Source organism: Podarcis cretensis, assembly GCF_951804945.1.
Source record: "Podarcis cretensis genome assembly, chromosome: 3".
NCBI classification, from domain to species: domain Eukaryota; kingdom Metazoa; phylum Chordata; class Lepidosauria; order Squamata; family Lacertidae; genus Podarcis; species Podarcis cretensis.
Genome location: NC_137172.1, coordinates 50,806,594 through 50,830,434, shown reverse-complemented (window position 1 = coordinate 50,830,434; position 23,841 = coordinate 50,806,594). Strand labels below are relative to the sequence as shown.

General features: G+C 38.6%; 1 protein-coding gene across 3 annotated transcripts in view; it reads right to left on the bottom strand.

Moving 5' to 3' along the window:
- Positions 1–23,841, bottom strand: part of WDR27 (WD repeat domain 27) — a 63,980-nt gene that overhangs the window by 9,522 nt on the left and 30,617 nt on the right. Inside the window, exons 23-25 of one of the 3 annotated variants that reach the window (XM_079971334.1) lie at positions 21,359–21,456; positions 18,139–18,241; positions 12,449–12,547 (exon numbers count right to left, since the gene is read on the bottom strand). In XM_079971334.1, the coding sequence (XP_079827460.1) occupies positions 12,449–12,547; positions 18,139–18,241; positions 21,359–21,456 (300 nt within the window). The remainder of the gene's footprint in view (positions 1–12,448; positions 12,548–18,138; positions 18,242–21,358; positions 21,457–23,841) is intronic. The other 2 variants (XR_013837505.1, XM_079971335.1) reach the window with 2 other exon arrangements.

Below are 23,841 nucleotides of genomic sequence, written 5' to 3'. Positions count from 1 at the left end.
TGGCAGAGTTTGGATATGGTGATTCCTCTGCCTTGGACTCTTCCCTTCCCTTACAGTAGGATTGATCTATCCTGAAATTTGCCTTCCCATAAAAATATTTCTGTGGTGATTACCTAGTATGGTAAAGTAAGGTAAAAGACTCCTAGATGGTTAAGTCCAGTCAAATTTGACTATGGAGTGTGGCGCTCAACTTCGCTTTCAGGCCGAGGGAGCCGGTGTTTGTCCACAGACAGCTTTCTGGGTCGTGTGGCTAGCAGGACTAAACTGCTTCTGGCTCAACGGGACAACCTGATGGAAGCCAGAGCACAAGGAAACATCATTTGCCTTTCTGTCTCAGTGGTAACTATTTATCTACTTGCATTGGTATGCTTTTATGATTACCTAATGCTGAGGTGTGAAGGGATGGGAGGGAGGGAGAGAGAGAAATTCAAGGAAAGTGTTTTTGCCCCTGAAAACAACCGAACTAGTGGAGGTGGAAAGAGGAGCATGTCAGTAACTGCTTTTCCCATCCCAAACCAACCTAGATGGCTTTAAAAGAGGATTAGAGAAATTCACGGAGGAGGAGAGGGCTATAGGTGGCTACTGGCCAGGAGGGCTGCACTCCACTGTCAAAGACAGGAGGCAGGCTCTGAATGCCAGTTGCTAGGAATCACAGATCAGGAGAATGCTGTTGTACCCAAGAAGATTAATCTGGACAAGATGAGAAGCCGATGGTAGGTGGTACAATTTCTCTAGGGCATGATGGTTCCACTCTTCTGGATGGAGTCACTAAGTTGTCTTAAAATAATTTATTTTTGTTTCACTGGATCTGCTACACTCACCTGGGGTTCTTACTGGAAAAAATGGCTTAGAGATTAAGTGAATGAACAAATAACTATGCTACATATGTTTCTGCAGTTTATATTTCTAATGTGTGAGTTCACATAGATGTTACTGCTGCTGGACATATATTCTTAGATGTTTCTGTCTGCCTCATTGTGCCCACATCATAAAAAATCATGTTATTACTGAGCCATCCACCTTCCTTAAAGGAAAATATTTTGCAAATCATGGCAGAGTCAGCAGCCAAACTATCATCATATACAGCCCACAAAAATATTGAATTTATGAGGAAAGGGTACTGTTCCAGGAAGAAAAAACAAACTATGTTTAGCAGTGCTGAGCTATAATTATTCCAAACTGCCTTTTGTATAATAGATGCCTTGGAACTGTATATACGACTCTTAGCATCTATCAACTGCAGTTGTGTGACAAAGTCTCAATTAGTACAGCTTCAGGTTGTGAAGAAGACTGAAAACTTTTCAGCCAGCCAATGAAATCCTCGATCCTTCTCTTTCCTAAGTGACAAACTTGCTGGGAGACACAGAATGAACCTATTAGAACAGTCAACATCTCTGTGTGTGGCCCCAGTTCTGTTAATGAGGAGACCATTTCCCGTAGGGTTTCAGGATTAATTTGGCAACTGAAACTCATTTGGTCCTACTAATGAACCATCTTAGCCAACAGGTAATTTGGAGAAAATGTCATAACATAAAGGTTTTGCAACCCCAAGAAGCTTATCTTTTAGGAAACTACACAGCTGATGCCTAGATATAGATGCAAAGGGCACTCTTGGCTGTCACTGTCAAGGACTGGTATCCAAAACCCAGGGTCCAGATATTCAGGGTCTGTCACCAGCCCTGCAAGGGACACTCTTTCTGCCCAACCATCTTGGGTCAGGAGGCTCCCAGACCTTTACTGGACACCCTCTGATTCTAAAGGAGCAAGAGAGAGAAAACACAGCTCTCTGCTTCCTGAGCATCAGAGTCACCAAATTACTCAACAGCAAGTGACTAATACTGGATTTAGTATCAAGGCTTCAGTCAGACGTTAATTTTAAATGAGGTGGACTTATTAGAAAAGAAGGCAGCATAAAATGAAACCAAAATACCCAACAGAAGTACAGCTAGAAAGTCTGATTAACTAAGTAGCTGGGAATTATAAACTGGAACAGGGCTTTCCAAACTTGGGTCTCCAGCCATTTTTGGACAGCAATTCCCATCATCCCTGACCACTGGTTCTGCTAGCTAGGGATGATGGGGGTTGTAGTCCAAAAACAGTGTAAGTCCCAAGTTTGGGAAACCCTGAACTAGACTAAAAGAATAAAGCTAACATTCTAATTCTAGACATATGATATATGTATAAGTCTACCAGTTATAATCCATTGCACTTTAATTACAAAAGGATGCATGCTAAACAAGCCTATTGAAGTTTATGTAAGTCCTGGTAAGTCAGTGAGGAAAAGCCAAGCACGTCTGCCAGACCAGCAGTTTTCTTCACTGAAGAGAGTATCATATTCTGCAGTATAAACAAAAAGTTTTGATGTTGAGTCATTATTCACAAACGTTAGGCCAAATATTCATATATAAAACGAGCCTAGATCTAAGAGTTTCTGAAAGTTCACAATTAAATAGGAGAAAAACCAAGAAAGGCTGCAATCCTATATACACTTACTCAGAAGTATGTCCCATTTAACACAGTAGGATTTACTTCTAAGTAGAAGTAATTGCATACAATTGTGCTGCAAATTGCCTGAATTGCTGCAGTACACTGGCATGAGTGAATGACCCTTTAGCAACACAATGTGACCAACATAATTGTTCACTGACAGATAAATACAAATAAAATGACTCCAAGGCAAGAATCTGTGCATACGACACATAACTAGACATAACTAGACATTCATAAATTGCAAGTCAGCACCAGGTCTTTGTAGGAAGTTGTAATATCTACTTGAATTCATACTTGCCTGTGGCAACACCCTAACGATTTGTTTTCTTTTCAACACAACAGTTATCATTTTCCCTTCAATTTCCTTGTCTCAAATGCAGCAATAACAAAGTTGCCAACTGAAGCCAGTACTTTAGCGGCTGTTTCTGATTCTGTGCTTTCTTTCAGGATACTTACATTTCCCATTGGGGCATAATCTACTGCAGGCATAGGCAAACTCGGCCCTCCAGATGTTTTGGGACTATAACCCCTACCATCCCTAGCTAACAGGACCAGTGGTCAGGGATGATGGGAGTTGTAGTCCCAAAACATCTGGAGGGCTGAGTTTGCCTATGCCTGATCTACTGTGTTTTGATAATGGCATACTCTAAATCACTCCATGTTGACAACACATTCTGCTAATTGTATGCCTTTCATGGGATTTACATTTCAAACACCTCACTGAGGTCTTTTTATGTTCCTCTGTTTTCCTCAATGACGAGCAAACATGCTTGAAGTTTTTCCAAGTTTAAGGGGGAGGATCAAATCCATTGTGCATCACTGCCTGTCCTCTCAAAACTCTGTCCCATACAATTCTTTTGGTAACTCCATCATGTGGTCCTCTGCCATGGGAAGATTTACTTAAGTTCCAGGATTTGTAAATGATGAAGTCACTGTGGAATACTTGTTCTTAAAGTGGTATCAGTCCATAGAATAATGGGTCTAATTTCAATGCCATGTTTTGCATTGGAAGAATTTCAGTGAAAGAGAAATGCTCAGTTGCATCAAGGACAGCATACATCAGTACCTGCACTTCTTCATCAGTGACTTGCCTATAATAAATCACAGCAGTGTAAATTATTACAGAAGTTCCTTGTTCTGCTGTCCAATGAGCCTGCATTGCTTCGTTCTGATACTTTATGTAATAATTCTCTGCAAAGTCAGTTTGCAGAATCAGTTCACTTTGCCACAAATTTTTCCTTTTGGCTCTGAAGCTCCTTTGCTTGTCTACATATATTGTATGCATGCTTCAATATTTTTCTCGTTTGACTATACAGCATTTGTTCTATTTCACTCCAGGTAACAGACTGCAGCTCCAATTTATCTTCATTCCACTGATTTACCAGAATCTTCTATTCAATATTGCGTGGTTTATCCAAGTTGCAACTTTGGAATCTCTGCATCCTAGTCTGTTGAGTTTTTATCACACACAATAAATTCAATAGGTTCTTTAATTTTCTTTGCTCTGTCTTCAAATCTGCATGCTGCCAAAAGAAGACTTAAGTTCTCACAATAAACACAGTAGAAAACTAGATGATCCTTACTAGAGATTAACTCAACCACCTCTGGATGTAGTTCACAAACTTTTCAAATCCCAAAGGGGTTTTGGGATGCTCATTACTATATATGTCATGTTCTTCTTTTAACCTGTATACCGGGAGTTGTTTATGTACTTTCTCCTTTCCCCCGTTTTTCTGTTTTTCATAGTTTTGGTTTCTTTCTTTTTCCTGACAGCTGGCAAGATACATTATCCCTTCTACAGAAACACTGTACAGTGTCAGTAGTTTCCATAGCCCCCATCTTTCTGCTAGAAGCTCCAATATCACTCTTCTTTTCAGAAGCATTTTCTCTTCTAATTAGTTCTCTTACTACAAGTTGTTTTTTGTGGCCTGGGGGGATGAGCTAAACACGTTTTATGACTTTACAAAAGGTTTGGTGTGAAGCAAATGACACTTCACTAAGGTTTGTTTGTTTGTAAAAAAAATAAGTTGCATATTTTGGTGCTATGTTTGTCAAAAGAACTGTTACATGTAAAAAAAATGTTAGCCAACATCTCAACAGTTTTTTTTAATGATAACAAATTCGAAAAAGAAAAAGTTAAAATGTTCAGATTTTTATTTTCGTTTGTTGAAGGGGCAGGGAGCATGTGTTTTTGTGACCTACGTAACATGCTGAACCAAAATAGGTTTTGTTGTCTTAAGCATGTCTGATTTTGTTCCTAACATTAAAAAAAAATTCTCTATGTGCCAAAGGAAAAAGCAGAACTGTCAACTCAATAAAAGATCATTAATCTATTGTCTATTTTCTTGAAGAGGTCTTAAACTAAACACGGGGGGGGGGGGCTAAATAACTTTTGAAACACATGTATCTCTGGTGTTTCTTGTTATTTTATTCATGTGTAAAATGCCATTTTGAACAATGGTTGCCATATCATGAAACTCTGGGGAATTATATATGAATATGAAAAATGAGTCTGTAGGTTGCCATTTTCATGGAATTATGCAGCAGTGAAAATGATCCCAACAGAAAATGAAGGTTTTCAGCACAGAATGTCATATCAAAGCCAGCAACTTGTCTTATATGTCCAGGACTTGAGGATCACTCAAATGCTAGATAAACCTCAATTCTGCAAGTTTATGCTTTTCTTTCTCTTTCTCCCTTTCTCTTTCTTTCTTTTGTTTGAAGGGAAGGTGGAAGGAATGGCACGCAAGGCTATATCTACAACACTTTTTGAGGATTGGCCCAAGATTGGTTGCAATTTTTAAAGGCTTTCTTCACACTACATCTCCAAGTATCATTACAGTGTTCACTGGGCCACACTGTAGCACAATGAACATTCACAACAAAAATGCAGTATGTTGTCTCAAACAAAAAATGCAAAATTGCAAAGAAGTCAGGGGGTTTTTTTTGTACAGGCAGGAACAGGTACAAAATCAATATACTGATTTTGCAAAAGGAAAATATAACTGTCATATACTTCCCACAAGTATATTCCTGGGTCAACAGCCACTAAGATAGGTGACATCTAAAATTTCAAACTCAGCCCACTTCCAAATAATATCTAATCAAGGCCAGTGATATTATAATGAACAAACACTTTCTTCAGGATCCTTCTGGTGGGTCCTTGGTTCCCCAGGGAGTCAGAAGTTACAGCTTTCCTTCAAATTCTCCTCCAGATCTTCTTTAACATGGGTTTTTGGTGCCCAGACTCTACTTCCCCTGCTCAGCAGGTCACCTGCTGCTTCTGACTTTCTTTACTGATCTCTCCCTTCCTTTATAGCACCTTAAGCCCCTCAGCTCTCAACAAAACTGTCTCTCCATCCCCTGTAATGAGCTAAGCCACTCTGCTCACCCACAACTGATGGCCATTTCTTAGACTGCCACACTGCACATGGGATTGCATTCCCTGAGCTGCTACCACTCCAGTGCTCTACATCTGGCCCAGCCATGTTTACATCTGGTCAGCCTGGAAGTGCAATTCAGTGCAGCCCAGAGACTGCCACCAACACACCACCACTCATTCTTTTAAACATGAAGCTAAGTTTATTTTACTGAATTTAATATCATAATGAGTAGTAGAAAATGATTTAAATGAGTACGAATAGCTGGTGAGTCATTTGAAACACAGGCTTGAAAACTGCAGTTCTCACCATACCTACTTTCATATTTCAGCCACACCGAATTTGACCGCCAGCCACAATGAGGGAACAGGAAGTAACTAATGAACTGCTTTAAAAGAAAGTGACCGGGAAGGAGATACTAATAAAAAGAATAATAGTCCTAAAATCTGGGCAAGTGCTGTGCCAGTCCCTACTGGGAGGTGTGATGCTGAAATTGCATTTTAAGACATAAAAGTAGCCTGGCAAAAAGCCTGGACAGTAATCTCACAATGGAGTTTTTTCATAAAGACATGCAATCTAAAAACTCAATTCAAATTAATACTACAGTTCTATACATGTCTACTCAGAAGCCCAATGAGCTTAATAAGACTTATTCCCAAATAAGTGTGCATAGAGTTACAGCCTCAGACTTTCATCCATTAGATCAGCAGGTTTGAAACTTTCCGATTTCCACTAACCTTTTCCTTATCCAAATGGCCATGTAATCTTTATATCTGTCTTCCAGACAGCTGGCTAGCTTTTTTATATAGATTTTTCTATAAAATTTGATTCAGCTCTTCAGTGAAGGAATATTCCATTGACTAGCTGTCATTTTGTATGAGTACCAAAAGGTGAGAGCATAATCTTGCAAGGATGGCTGGGAAAATGCTTAGCAGAAATGTTTATGACTATAAGAACACATGTTTTTATTGAACATTTTATGATCTGTTGACATTGTTTTCAAAAAGATTTTTGGTGCCTGGAATAGTACCAAATATTCTAACAAATTCATCATAGTTTCAATTAAGTTTCTTTTATTTTTATATAACCACAAAAATGTATTTATTCAAAAGATTTTGTAACAGTGTTTACAAACAGAGTCAAGCTATTTATTCCATAGAAGGGGGGTGGAATTAGGTTTACACATTTATTTATTTATTTATTTATTTATTTATTTATTTATTCTTCTTAAATGAAAGATAAGAGTCCAGGTACCCTGCTGGTGTTGCAAATGCCATCCCCTCAAATTTATCGCCCTGGGCAATTGTCCCATTTGCCCTCCCATAAATACATCTCTGGTGGTGCACAAAACTTAAATCTGCATTGCTTATAAAGCTTACTTCATAGCTTTAGAAATCTCACTACCTGATCTACTTCACAGTGTTATGTCACAGAAAAAATGTTGTTTTCCCTTTGGAGGGATATAAATAACATTTGTAGACATGGAACTAGGACAGTTGATATGATGTAACATAACCTAAGGCTTCTATCCCTTTAAGAATCACCAAGAAGGGCAAAATTCAGCAGGTGTCATTATTTTGTTCCCTGAAACACTTTAATGTAAGGTTCTTTCAAATAATTTCTGCCATCTTTCAAACTCCTGGCAGAATATTTGCATATATTGAAATACCTGATTTGAGGTCCCCATAAGGACCACTAGATGGGATATGGGAGATCAGTGATCCATATCACTCCTGGGTCTGCTAATTTAATTGGGGGAAGTAGCTCCAGATGTGGGGTGTGTTTAGTCTTTTCCTCCCGTGCTATTTCCTATTTCCTAATCTAAACCACACACACAACTACCTACCTGCTACTAGCTCTGTGTGGCTAAAAGAACAGATACATCAACCGTGGGAACACTCAGAGATGCTAGATGAAGAAATGCAACCTAAAAAGGTTGTAATGAATTTCTGCTGAAAGAATGTATTTATTAATTGTGGCTTAAAGTGGCATTCTGTCTGCATGAGCTGATCTTGGATACAAGGAACATGATGTACCCTAAATTTATCTCAAAATGTTTATGAATATGTAGAATTTTGTCCATTGTCACCAATATCATCATAGTTGGTTTTAAAAGACTTCAATTTAAAATCTGTAAATCTGTACGTCTTTCTGGGAATAAATTTGATTGCATATAGAGGAACATATTTCCAAATACACATACATGGGATTACATTGATCTTTCCCCCTCTTATTTGCTATTATGTTATAACTGGCATATAAAGTTAGAACATCTGGCAGAAAAGAAAACACAACATTTCAACACTGTTAAGAGCTGATTCTCTCCAATAAAAGTACAATCCGGCTTGAGAGAAAAACAGCCAACCCAATTGTTTTTGGAAAGATGCAGCAGGGTTTGGCATCAATGCTTTTATGTTGAACAGTTTCATTTTTATAAGATTTGCGAGGAAAACTGCTTCCTGATGTTTATTTTCAAGGTAGAATATTGCATGCAAAAATTGTATGTGTGCTACCTCACAAGCTGCACATAAATAATATAGTCTAGAGATGAGAATTTGTTTCAAGACCCCTCTATTTTCCTATCTACTACATTGTAGCTTTGCCCAGTTGTTAGATCTTCAATTAAGTTTACATTATATGACGTCTAGAGATGCAAGTCAAGCTCAGGTATGAACTTTGGGATTCACAGAAGCCTGCTTCAGACAAGAAGAATTTTTTTAAAAAACCCTTGAATTCTTTTCCAGCTCAGATGAAATTCCAAGCTGGAGATTCATGTCTAGTTCTCCCCCACATCATCCTTCACCAGCAACAAAAGCCTTCCCTGTTAGCCCTTCAAACATCTGCCCTACTTCTCTTTGCTTCCTGTCAAGTGGTGGTTGTGGGAGGGTAGATAAGGGGGGGGGTTCCCCCTCCCCTCTCTGTTGGTGATGCTCTGGGTAGCTCTTTGCCACAGAACACATACCAAGGGAACATGGGAGCAGTAGTTCTCCTGAGAGCTACAGCAAGTTGCAGGAGATCTCACGATAACTAAATCTCCCATAATACCCAAGGCTTTGTGCCATAGTGCACTACCACCTAGTGGAACCTGGAAACAGAGGTAGAAGAGAGAAAGGAGAGGAAAGAAATCTTCCTTCTCTCGTTTCTCCCATGTACTGACATGGGGAAATAAAGAGAAGTGAAGAAAAGTATTGGGATTGGGGGTGGGGAGCAAAAAGGGTTTTCAGTAATAACAAGAGCTGTTCGGGACATTTTTCTGAAACCTCAGATTGGCTTGGACAAATTATTAGTGCCCATCCAATTTCCCCTTACAAAAGGTACATCTTTCTGAGGATCATACAATGTGTCATAAAAATATTTTTAAAGTAGGAAAAATAGCAGTGAAAAAGAATGAAGCAGAAGTTAATTATCTGCAATCTCCTTCATTTGAAAAATACAGACAGTAATTGGCTTTGGAGAACGTTCACAAATTGTTTGCTAATAAAAGTGAAAAGGAACAGACTCAATGTTCTAAATCGCACTGTTACGTGACTTAGTACTGCAGAAACTAGTAAATCCACCATGTACAAAGATTTACTCAGTACAAATATGGTTGAAAGACTCCAAATGGCACACACTATTGATGTCATATTGCCCTTGGTTTAGTCGCAGCTTAAATAAGTATCATCCAGAAAGGTTGAAATCACAATGACAAAGGGAAAGATTTTGTGGTGACATAAATGATGCCATTATTAGTAAGCAGTTATTTCTGAAAGAAGTAAGTAGTAATTTCTGAAAGAAGCAGTATTCAATTTTTACATCATCTAGTCTTCTGATCATATTTCCTTTAATAAATAAGATGATTTAAATTATTCTATGCTGTCTAGTCAAAATAGAAATGTTTATTACACTTTAGTTATTGCTTCTGATGTCTTAGCATGCTTAAAGCCTCTGAGACAAAATGTCAAGCGTACACAAATATTAAAGATAACAAAAATCATTCCCCAAAGCATTCTTATTTGAGAGTCCTGGTAAAATCATTCCACCTGATTAAAAGCTAGATATGTCAGTTACAAAGCTAAACACCCCAGCTCTCCCTCCTTCCTCTCACCCCGCATGTCTTTTCTTACATGACAAGCTTGGGAAGAAACATTTCAACATGGCATGCAGTTTTTTAAACACTGAAATCTCCAAACTGGCCTGAATTGCTTCAGATCTCCCTGATTCTATTTGTGGCAATTCAGAGGGATCCTGCTTCAGGTCATGCAGCTCCTAAATACTGTCTTATCAATCCAATTCAGCTCAAGATTCGGAATTTGTCTAAATGCAATGCACACCCCTAATTTATCTTTTAAAAAATGGGTGAATCTGTATGTCCCAAAATGTGTCTTGGCTACTTCTCTTATATTAAGAGGACATTTCAATTAATGCTGTTTTCACCCCTGTTCTTCCCTGTGTTTTCTATTATAAACAGCAATGCTTCCTTTTACTTCCATCTCTCTACTTGCCACGTGCAAAACGGTACTCCATTTCTACTTGATAAATTCTACTTCTTGGAAACCATTATATTATAAAGGTGACTTAGAGATTCCATATCTCCAATCTACCCAGTTTAGGTCAGCTGTGAAGAAACCACATGTAAACCTCTGTCTTTAAGAGCTTTCTGCCTCACAACTAATGCATTATTGCAATCACAATACAACTTTGAGAATCAGGATGCTTGTCTCTTAATAAAGAATCTTGCAATCTTTCACATGATGGAAAGCACACAGCAAGCCACAGAGGAATAACCTAATTTAATGCCAAGTCAAAGCCAAAATTTGGTGAATGATGAAAAGAAAAACGATTTTCCCCTATCACTACAAAACATAGCTTACTTGTGGAAAATTACATGCTACTAATGATTAAGTGAACAGGTGGCAATGAACCAGAGAAGAACAATGTTTTCATATATGTCTTTCTTCTAAACTTGAGTTCTCCAGATGTTGTCACCAGGGAAAACAAGCTTTTCCTAGTAGCCAGTAAAAATTCAGTAACTCGTATTTTTAGACCCATCCAATACTACTTATATCCAATTATAAATAAATTCTGATGATTTCAGCCCTAAAAATTCTGCTGTCTAGGAAACTTGTATTGGATGTAAATTTCCCTACTGGCCAGTGGGTAGGTACCACCACAGCCAAATTCAATAGAAAACATCCTCTATCTGTAACTGAAGTGCAACTGTAACTGAAAGGGGGATTTCCAAAGTTACACTAGCTAAAATGACCCACTTAAATGACTGCAAGATTCAAATATTCTTTCCCTAATGACAAATATTATCACATTTATTTACCAGTTAATTCTAAAATAGGCTTCTAAGCAGTTTACAAGCATAAAAAAATTACACAAGTTTATACAATATAAAGATTCTTAATACAGTGGTGCCTCGCAAGACGAAATTAATCCGTTCCGTGAGGCTCTTTGTATAGCGGTTTTTTCGTCTTGCGAAGCAAGCCCATTGACAGCTTAGCGGATTACCGCTATTAGCGGTTTAGCGGCTTTTAGCGGATCAGCTGATAAGCGGCTTAGGGCTTAGGAAAAGGGGGGGGGGAAGGGGGAAACCCTGCAGGAACTCGCAAGACATTTTCGTCTTGCGAAGCAAGCCCATAGGGAAATTCGTTTTGCGAAGCGCCTCCAAAACGGAAAACCCTTTCGTCTAGCGGGTTTTCTGTCTTACGAGGCGTTCGTCTTGCAGGGCACTACTGTAAATTAATTTAATTAATTAAAATACACAATGAAAAAGTCCCTTTAAAACATTCATACTACAATGCCTACTTGGTAATCAGTCAGGATATATTCAATTAAAGTACAGTCGTACCTTGGATCCCGAACACCCTGGAACTCGGACGTTTTGGCTCTCGAACGTTGCAAACCCGGAAGTGATTGTTTCAGTTTGTGAACGTTCTTTTGGAACCCAAACCTCCAACGGGGTTCCATGGCTTCTGATTGGCTGCAACCAATCAGAAGTCGCGATTTGGTTTTCAAACATTTTGGAAGTTGAACAGACTTCCAGAACAGATTCTGTTCAACTTCCAAGGTACGACTATAACTTTATCTGAAATACAGTCACATTTCTTACAAATAATCAGTTATATTAAATTGTGAAATGATTATATTTTCAGAAATGTTATAAGGCACCAGAAGTGGCATGCTGGGTGGAGTGGAGCTGGTATGTTAGCTTCCTGGCAAGTAGTCATTGTTGCTTACTGGGAGGAATAGGGACAAGGTGGTGCAAAGCATTCAAAATAAATCTGATTAAATATATAAAGAATGTAATTAGCTGCACCATGAAAATGACATAACTTAGCCTCTTAAAACCTGACAAAAGGTGTGGTTTTTACCTGACAGCTAAATGAATATAAAATTGGAGAAAGATGCACTTCAGTGGGAAAGTCATTCCACAAACATTTATAAATAAGGCAAATATAACTGACCCTTAATGATATTAATAACAGAAAATACGACGGCATAGGAAAAAGCAGTGGGGGGGAATCAGTATCTGATTAATGCTAAAAGAAATTAGAAATTAAAATTCATAAATGAGAAACAAAGAAAAATACCTGAGGAGATGAAGGGTTAAAAGCCACATTGATGACAGATTCTGTGTGTCCAGTCAATTTATGGGAATAAGTGCTTGAATGCATCTCATATATATATGCCTGAAAGAAATAACACACAATTAAAGCTGTCAGAAGAACCTAATGTAATTTGCATTTTTGAAAAAACAACAAGCAGGGTTCAGTAGTGTAAAAAAAAAATACCATTATATAAATTTCAATCACTGAATCAAATTTAAGTTTGGTCAGAATGAAAAGTATTTACAGACTCTTTTTCATCACACTTTAAGTTACAATATATTTACAATATATAAATATAACTGTAATGTTAGTAATATCTCAAGTAACTCCAAAAATATTAAACTGCTTTTCCACCTTTTTTCTTTTTTTTTACAATGACATGGTTTTCACCGAGATAAGCTGAGAGAGCACTATTAGTAGCCTCTCATGGATAAGAAGCGCAACTAGTTAACAAGGAGTCGTACCTTCAGTGTAGGTGTTATGGATTCAGTGGTCTGTGTTTGCCTGAGCTTAAGTCTGCACTAAGGATTCTGAGCCCTTGTGTTCTCATTTGATACATGATATCAAATCACAGAACATTTCAGGATTGGGGCTACTGCCATTGGCCCTTAAATTCTGAGTTGTGATTCGCAGCTTGGGAATTTAGACAGCCAATCACATTGAGAGTAGGAGTGGCCCAGGCCTTCAGAGTATATAAGCAGTTGCTTTGCCCCCGTTGTTCAGTTCTGTTACTTCAATAAAGTTTCTTGCTGTTATCACTGTGTCTCACTTCATGGGAATCCACATAAACTTCAGTAGGTAACACACAGAAGGATCCAGTCCTTCAGGGAATTATATAGGTAAAAACTATCATATTGAATTCCATCTACAGGTAAATTGATGGTGAGTGCAGTTGCATAGTCTCTCTGATATATCCATACTATAAAGGTGGACTTTCAAGTGATGCTTTGGGCAGCTCAGTGTAAAACACATTACACATGTAATTTCTTGAGGCTAGAAATATGGTGCTAGTTTCTTTTCAGAAAGAACAGGCTTCACACACTGCTGCCACACACACACTGTGTTAGAAGAAGACATTCATCAATTATTTTTATACTCTATCTTTTTATCTATCCAAATGCAAAAGACAGCTTATCATCAACTTGTGTCAGTGCTGAGAAGTGCAAAGCCTTTTCAAAGGCCTTGTGAGGCCCAGTGCATTGAAGAAAAATTCCACCTACGTGGGGTTGTTTGGGCCATACACAACAGATAACCACTAGTAAGATCATGAGGCTCTCCTTCCTCTTGGTTTCCACTCAGTAGTAGCAGTCATTTACTGCTTTCTGCCCCCACCTCTTGATTAGTTTTATTTGATTTCAATTGCATTCATACTACTTTAAGTTAGGTTTAGGTTTATGAAATTTATGTATCACTTCCTGCTAAAAAAAGATCACTCAAAGTCATTTACAACCAATGATAAAATCACATGTTGTTCTACAATCATTACTAACCAGTAAGAAATTCTGAAATACAAAATTTTCTGGAAAAATACTAAATGAATAGCAGTTACTCAGAAAATCCATCAGGTATGTGATTTAGTGGTAGAAGTTACACATTTCCTTAAAACTTCAAGTTATAAAGAGAGGAAAAGAGCCATGAAGGAAATGGACAAATAGTGAAAATTCACATGTGCATATAAATCTGGTTTACTAAAGCCAAAGTAAATTCACTTTTTCATATTTAACCCTATTCCTAATAATAAAAATGACTGATTCAGAAACTACTGATATTTCCTTTTCATCTTTGCCCCAGTTCAGCTAGAAGTAAAAATAGTTTACTTCTACTATTCACATCCATATGGCCTTCCTGAGTATGTAACCTCACACCTACTTCTGTTTCCTTTTATTGGAAATGTACAGATTGTTCTCAGCACATTTTCAAAATCAATTAGGTTCAAAGGAGAATTTGCTGGTGTCGTTATATTAGGGCTACAACAAAGAAGCACCAAGATATAAATTCTTTCTAGATATATATATATTTTAAGTAGATAATGAAACACACTATCTCTGTGAGCTGAGCAGGGACATTATAATACAACATATGTTGAAGGTGTGCCCAGTTACCATCCATTTTCTAGTTTAATTTTCTATAACATTGTAACAAGAGGCTGAAGATGGGGTAAACACATAGAATGACACTGTGTATCGCTTAATACAGACTTGAAGCTCCTTTTTGCATGTGCAGTCAGAAACCTTAGAGCAGTGATGGCCAAACTTGGCCTTCCAGCTGTTTCGGGACTACAACTCCCATCATCCCTAGCTAACAGAACCAGTGGTCAGGGATGATGGGAATTGTAGTCCCAAAACAGCTGGAGGGCCAAGTTTGGCCATCACTGCCTTAGAGGATGATTGATGGGCATTTTAACTATGAATTTTTGAAAAACTTACACACAGTCAGGAAATGTTACTGAAGCACTGCTTCAGTGTTATTGAAGCACTTTCTTAAATGTTTTACTTGTGCAATACAAAAACATGTCACTTTAGAAGAAACTAAATGGCAACTTCAACCCAGTCAGATGAATCTCAGACAATAAACATGGAATTTTGTTTAATAATTCTAACTGCATTACAGTGGCAGTTCTTCAAACAGTGGTTCCTGCCAAACTAATGTAAATCATGTGTATATGTGTGATTTCAATTGGAAAACAGAAGGTTGTCAAAGCAGCAGGGGAAACAGGCTGCCTTTCTGACTTCTGCCGGTGTAGCTGGAGTAGGGCAAGACTACACAACAGAGTCCGTTGCAGACTCAGGTCCAAAACATGATAGCACCAAGCAGTATAAAGCAGAGGTCAAGCACAAGATTTAGAGGGTGGCAGCTAGAAGACAGTCAGAAGATTCCAGGAGCAAGAGCTGAAGGAATATTACATAACCAACACCAGATGCACATACTCAAGTCTGTTCTAAAAGCCCTTTCTACTGAGGAATGCCATTACTCTCAAGAAATCCTTTTCTCAAGTCAAGCAGTGACACTAGACTCTCAGGTTTGCACTCTGTTGACCAACAGCTGCCTGGGCTTGGACCTCCTAGCACCATTTCTATTAAGGATTGGAAGGGGGTGACTCAACCTTCCCTTGACTTGACTGGGGACTCATCTGCCAGGGGTGGGTCAAGAACCTACCCTGAAGGTTCTTTCAGGGCATCTCCTAGAAGCCAACCTGGGGGGAGTCATTCCCAAAGGCTTGCTCACCCAAATTTTGGGTCACTGGAAGGGCAGGGTCCTCACGGAATTCAGGGGCCACCATGACACTGCCAGAGGAAAAGCAGCAAGCAAAGAAAAGGTTCAGCACTCCTTGGCTTACCATTTTCCCACTTGAAATCACCCCTAAGTCCCCTTTTTACAGGTGTTTGGTGACAACCAGTATTTGAAGCCATAGTTATCACATACTATTCTGGCCTAAACCTCCAATGAAATAATCAAGAAACAAGACATACTTTTAGGAGTATATGTTCATATCCCAGTTTTCAGTGTTCATGATAAACATTTGCACTTCATGCTGGACATATTTATTCTTTTTGGCTTCTTCTAAGCATTACTTTTATTCTCTGTAATGTTAGTAATTCTCATCCCTCTGGCCAAAAAATAGGATATTAACAATCGGCGTGAGGTGAGAATATTCTTGAGAATTTAACATCACTATGCATGTCATGGATGACCTCTCAGGTCCCAGGGCAAGGTGAAGGTCATCCAGAATGCTCCTATCCATTATTTAAGTGTGTGTAAATTTTGGAACCTGACACAAGCACTCTGTCAACTTAACTCCTAGAGTATGGTCTGAAGGCACATGAGACAACAGTAAATCACTTCAGGAAGCAATTTATAAATGAAATAAACAAACAAATAAATAAATAATAACTACCATGGTGAAGTTAAATAGGTCTGAGTTTGGTCAGTGCTCTTATGGGAGACCACCTGGGAATCCTATGTATACTTTCATCTTAGAGAAAGGTGGCATATAATTAACTAACCACTTAACTAAGCAACTAATTAAAGGTGGCATATAATTAACTAACTAGCAACTGAGGTGGCAATTCTAACTACACTTATCTTGGGAGTCAGCCCCATTGAATTCAGTAGGGCTTACTTCTGTGTAGGCATGGTTAGGATTCTGCTGTAATTTTATTCTCCAACCCTCTTCCCCATGAAACACTTATTTTCCTGAATTCTTCTAAGGTACTTTTATAATTCACAACATTCATAGAGCTAAGGCTACAACACTAGAATTAAAATACTAGCTTGGATTCAACAAACTGCAAATAGAACAGCACTTTTACACCCCTCTTCTTGGCTGTAGCCTCCCAAAGTGAATGGGTAGTAGAGTGTGAGGTTTCCTCAGGAATGGTTTGGAGAATGGAGAGCTCTTAGTTCATAGCTCCCCAACCTATTTTTACAAGGAGGAAACAGGAGGCAAAGCACCTGAAACTCTTGTTTACAGTAACCTGTCCCTGAATCAAGAGGGAATATGGTTTCCATTTTATTTTTAAGCAGCGCAGCAAACACATATTCTTCCTCATCCAACACTTGTGGAAGGCAGTTTATGATTAATAATCCTACTTTTATTGCTTCTTTTGGCTTCTTATTCATTACACATTTTTTTAAAAGAAGAGGTGAAGCTCTAAACTCTCTAAATGGAACTGCGTATGTCACAAAAACAATTGTTGCAAACTTAACAGGAAAGGGGAAGCTTATATAACAGATTTGTTTCTGGATTCCACTATTTAGAGTCAAGAAAAATATCACTGTTGGCCAACAGAATTGATGGGGAGATGGGAGGGAGACCCTTCTGCACAGAATCACATAATAAAATCCATATTGGGTGAACAGGAGTTTATTCCCACTTAATCTGGTTTGGCAAACAGTAAATACAAGAGGCAAAACTCAGGATGTAGTGCATGCTCCAGCCTAAAAGAAGTAGAAGTGAATTATCAGCCATCACCACCTTGAGGAGCATCCTCAACTGCATTATTGTTCCCCGAATATACTGAGGGAAACCACAGAACATTCCTCCTAATTACATAAATACTAAAATAGATATCTTGCCAATTTGGGCCTGGCTCAGTTTCCTCATAGGGGTATCCCAACCCCTTCCCATACTCCAGAGCACATGTAATTACTCTTCAGGAACATGTATAGCCTAAGCCACAGTATCTTATCTTTTAATGTGCTGTTTTCTATTTTATTTTTTACACTACAGTCTTGTATATATTAGGAAAAAGCTTTCAAAACTTGCTTTAAACTTCCTTTCCCATTCCCTGCACGGAAAACTGAAATGGCAGCCTATGTTTTCACAATATTCAAATTTCCATTTCCCTTAGTCCTGGTCTTCATCTTTCTACCTACTCCCCAGACTCACACCTGGATTTACCAGACATAGGTGTAGTTTCATATAAACAGATGTATCCTCGCCATGAAATAATAAAATAGCATAGCTAACTTATGAAATATGCAACAAGTTCCATAATTCAAATAAACACACACACAGATGTGATGGAATTCTTGAATTTAGAAAAAAAAAAGTATCAGTTAAAAGGCCAACAATTCCAAATTCCTGTAAGTTCAAAAAGCTATAAGAGGTCACAAAACTTTCTGTATTTACAATAGCATATATACACTAGAAATAAACTACTAATACATACACATTTATCTTCAGATCCACAGGCAATGAATTGTCCACAAGGAGAAACAGCGATTCCACAAGGGTGACAGCGGCTACTATGACCTTTGTAATGACGTTCACACCTTCAGAAAGGGTTTAATTAAATAAATAAAGCACTACTTCTTTTTAAAACAATAAACAAATTGCTTCTATGTTTAATCATGCATTAGAAGAAGGTTCACAACCTCTGAATATTTCATTCAACATTCCATGGTGTACACTAAAGATGTGCTACTGGAAATTAGTATTTTCACACTGAAGGCCCACAGAATTTATAGAATTATAATTCAGGGTCTAAAGTCTCTACAAGCCCTCCAAGCATACAGTGGATATTAAGCCCACCAAGTCAATGACCACTGGGGATATAACCCACCAGCTAACACAATCTCATTATGACATCACATCAAATCAACTAATGCCACTGAAAGAGACAGTGTGGAAACAGAAATAAGGGAGGAGAAAACAAAAAACAGGAGTGGAAAGAAAGACTCTTAGAAAAAAAGACCTGACAACATTAATAACACATCATACAGCAAGGCCATTAGCTACAATACAGTTAAACTGCTTACCCAGATTTTACTTTTAACTATTTTACCATTCAACTGCTTTACTTAAATTAATGTTTGAAAAGGAGGCAGCAGATAAGTGACCTGTGAAAAACTTTCCAATTTTTCATTTTTCATGAATTGTAGTTAGACCAGTTGATTGCAAAAACATAAGGATGTAACAGAGTCCAACCCCCAAAGTATCTCATTTTATTACTTTTTGACATTTGGTAGGGGTAATAAACCTTTATATTTTGGCACGTTCTTACAAACTCTCTAAAAAAAGATAAGATTAAATTATAAAACAATAACCAAAAGATCAACTGATATTAAGCTGGCCCCCACATTCTTCCAAAGCAGTTTTTCAAATACACTTTACTTCTACATCCTCTACAATTCAATAATTAACACCGTTTTCCCCATATATGTTTTTTCTGTTCTTCTGCTCTAATCTGCATATGAAATGCTTTTCAAGTCAGATAAGATGAAAAAGGTTTTCAAGATTAAAAGGGTGTGTTTCATTACTTCATTCCAAAATTCCGTTGCTTTAGAATAGGATTCACTGCCACATGTGCTCTTAAATATATATAGATTTTAAAATGTGACTTAAACCATCTCCCTGGTTAAGTGCACCTATATTAAAAATGTTCCTGCATTTGGACACAGCAATCCTAATCTACCAAGAGGCAGATTTATTTACTTATTTAAGTTATTTATATATCACCCACTGCATAAACCACAGGGCTATTTACAACAGGAAAATTGATATTCTAAAATGTTGAAGAAATGTAACATATACACACCAACACCTCTTGTGTAAATTACCGTATTTTTTGCTCTATAAGACGCACTTTTCCCCTCCTAAAAAGTAAGGGGAAATGTGTGTGCGTCTTATGGAGCGGATGCAGGCTGCGCAGCTATCGCTGAAGCCAGGAGAGCAAGATGGGTCAGTGTGAACCAATCCCTCTTGCTGTTCTGGTTTCAGGGATAGCCGCGCAAAGCTTCTTCAGGGCAACGGGAGGAACGCTCCCCCTGCCCTGAAGAGGCTTGGCACGGCTATCCCAGAAGCCAGAACAGCAAGAGGGATTGCTGCTTTCGCTGTGCAGCGATCCCTCTTGCTGTTCTGACTTCACTTCGCTGGGGAGGCACTGTGCAGAGAGGGAAAGCTGCACAGCGCCCCTTCAGCGAAGCGGGAGGAGAAACGGAGCCCCTTCCATTTCTCCTCCCGCTTTGCTGGAGAGGCGCTGCACAGAGAGGGAGAGAACTTTTTTTTTCTTGTTCTCCTCCTCTAAAACTAGGTGCGTCTTATGGTCGGGTCCGTCTTATAGAGCGAAAAATACGGTAAGCTGTATCTTAACTGCTCCTGGCTGGGGAAGGGACTGGGGGAGGAGGAGTGTAAATCTGCGTTTTCTGCCCTTCCATTGACTCTCATGGCTTAAATGTCAGTTATACTTGCATTTTTGACGGTGTACACAAACCCTGTGGGTAGGACCAATGAATAGATTTAAGATGCAGCGTAACTCTCCCTGGCTGTGACACTCTCATTTCCCACTCTGAACAAGCACTGTGTTTGCCCTTTACACTGGCATAACTTTTCCCTTCTTACCTTATGGCAAGAAGGTTTTCTCTCAGCCAGTGTAAGGAGATATACCAGGGTAAGCCACTTACACCAGCTGAAGGTCAATTCAACTAGGCGTGTGGGGTAGCAGGATATGCCACAAAAGGACATTCTGTTAGGGATGCAGGTGGCGCTGTGGGTTAAACCACAGAGCCTAGGACTTGCTGATCAGAAGATCGGCAGTTCGAATCCCCACGACGGGGTGAGCTCCCGTTGCTCGGTCCCAGCTCCTGCCAACCTAGCAGTTTGAAAGCACGTCAAAGTGCAAGTAGATAAATAGGTACCACTCCGGCGGGAAGGCAAACGGTGTTTCTGTGCGCTGCTCTGGTTTGCCAGAAGCGGCTTAGTCATGCTGGCCACATGACCCAGAAGCTGTACACCGGCTCCCTCGGCCAGTAAAGTGAGATGAGCGCCACAACCCCAGAGTCGGTCACGATTGGACCTAATGGTCAGGGGTCCCTTTATCCTTTACCTTTAATCTCTCCCAGATGGTGAGGAGCCATTAGGATGCAGCTTAAATTTACAAAGAACATATACTAGCACATCTGCCTTCTGGCATAATTGACTGGTTGGGATTGCTCTGCCCAGCAGCCTTCCTCAATCTGACATCCTCTAGATGTTTTGGACTCCATTAGCTCCAACCAGCATGGTCAATGGTCAGGACAGATGGAAGCTATAGTCCAACATCTGGAAGGCTTCAGGTCGGAATAGGATGGTTTAGAGTAAAAATTGAATCTGATTCTATATATTACAGAGTCTACTGGTGCTTTGGACTGTAACTGTTATTCTATACAGAATGTAAATTTGCAGAATCATCAGTTCATATCTAGGCATATGCATACACATAAATGTTAAAAAGAATTCACATAAACATGACAGAAAAAGAGACATATAAATTGAACATGAGGAGAAAAAAATGGGCTTTGCTGTTTACAAAAACAGAGATTATCCTAGATTCATAGTGCCTGATGACAATCCAACCACTTTTGTCACAGTTAGCATTTGTGCACAGGCTCAGACAAATAAACTGTTGTTACCTCAGTGTTCTCAAATCCCAGAGCTTGATGCCATCACCAATGGCTGTTGTTAAGAAAAGATTGTACGCTTCATATTGCTGACTGCTAAAAGCTGATCCCTGCAAAACATTAGTTTAAAATTGCTGAATCCTACGCAAGAGATAACATCCATTAAGGAAATTGCACTAAAAATTGTATAGGCATCTTAGCAAAGGCTGAACAATTTCACTTATTTGCAAGAGCTTTCAATTACTGCAGCAACAGCTTCTGAGAAGGCTTGTTGCTTGAATCACCAAATTAGAGGTATTATGTCACAAGCAAAATAAACAAATTCATTCACATTAACAGGAGCTAAAACACAGAAAATGCTGAAGTAAAGTGTAGGTAGGAAAATCATTAGGAAGAAACTAAGAGGTTATTCCCAGTATACAAATGTGGAAATTATTGGCAATGAGAATTGAGATGTCTTCCAATAGTTGGCATTGACAAAGGGATATTTTCCTTCCTGGTAAAGGTCATATAAATATTAGAAGAAATAAGATCCGGTATTACCAATGTTGTGTTTTCTTACAAAGAAGTAACTGTGAGCCCTTGCCATTAATAGTTTATAGCCATTTCATACAAATATTCTCTGAATTCCTATTGATCTCATTTACAGTGCAATTCTGTTTGTGTCCACTCAGAATTAAGTCTCATTGTGTACAATGAGGTTAAGTCCTAGTCATCACTTAAACATTAAAGTATCAGAATTCCAGTGGCTCTTCCAGATGGAGTTCTGCTGTGGGATTGTTGTGAAAGAAAATGGTCCACAAATTTTCCCACTCCAATACCAGAAAAACAAAGATGTTCCTTAAGTGAAATTGGCCAGTTATTTATTTTTAAAAAAATGTATACTGCTCCTCACAAAAAACAAAGCAGCTTACAACAACAAAACATAAAACCATATAATAACAACCATATAAAAAATTTAAAGCTCATGACATCAGTAACTGTCATGGAAAGGTCTACACAAAGGGCTGTTATTAAATGTTATTGCCCCAAATTAGCTCCAGATTTCAAAGAATCATAGAACTGCAGAGTTTGAAGGAACTCCAAGGGTCATCTAATGCAGTGTTTCCCAACCTTGTGCCTCCAGCTGTTTTTGAACTACAACTCCCATCATCCCTGACTAGCAAGACCAGTGGCAAGGGATGATGGAAATTGTAGTCCAAAAACAGCTGGATGCACAAGGTTGGGAAACACTGATCTAATGCAACTCCCTGCAATGCAGGGATCACAACTAAAACACAGATTTGCAAGGCTACGCCTCTCCATGAACCTTTTCTGTGTCAAAAACAATCATGAAAAGCAACCTCCAAGATTCTCTTCATAAAACAGAGATGGGTATATGTGTTTCAGATCCCTGTAGTGAAGAAGCTGTCCTCTTTCACCAGGCATTGTTGCTCTATTAACCATCTGAAAGGTATATTCAGCACAATGGCAGCTGCATCTTCAACAGCTTTGGAATCAATGTTATTTTGAAGTAATTGTAAGGCTCTTTACTGGATGATGTTTGGTTTCAGCAGCAGACAAAGTTATCTCTGCATAAATAATATCCTGCACTTTTATCATACATCAGTGGAAGGATAGATAAGATAGCATATCTTACTCTGTGCATAATTATTCCAAGATGGCAAACTGGTGTCTCAATTCTTTGGCATACATTAGATCATGGGTTGTCAGCCTGGTCCCTACCGCCCACTAGTGGGTGTTTCAGGATTCTAGGTAGGCAGTAGGGGGTTCTACGGCACAAGCTGAATCCTCCTACCATCGAGCACTGGTGGGTGGTAAGGAAATTTTACCATCAAGAAAGATGCATTAGTGGGTGGTAGGTATAAAAAGGTTAACTACCTGTGCATTAGATATTATCTGACGCTCAAAGCTACTGCTGAATCCATATTCCAGCCATATGCATCTTGGTGCATAAGATAATACTTAGCGTGAAAGTCACAGCTAGAACAATAAAAGCTCTTTGTTATTTTTCTGCAGAAGATTCTATGCTTAACATGGATAAGAGTCAAATGCATGTCCCTAACATAGTTAAAAGCATGTCTCTAACATAGTTACAATCGACGCAGCTTAGTCCTTAGTTTTAACATGAGAACTAAAACTATACTACCATTTCCTGCTAAAGGTATATGCACATTTTTAGAATGAGGTTACAAATCAAATATGCATCAACAAGCACAACTTCAGACAGAGAACCTCAAATAGTTTGTGGCAATTGCTAATATTTAGTTACATTTTTATTTATTTATTTAGAGCATTTTTATCCTGTTGTTCAGCCAAAAAGGCTCTTAGAGTGGCTTACGTAACTATTAAAAACAAGGCACTTCCCGCTCTTATATTTCCAATCTAAAAGACACAATGCAAAAGAGAGAAGGGGACGAGTAGGGAAGAGGAAAAAAGTAAACTTAGGTACCAATTCTTAATGTTATAGTTTCTGTAATGAGCAACTGGGAAGT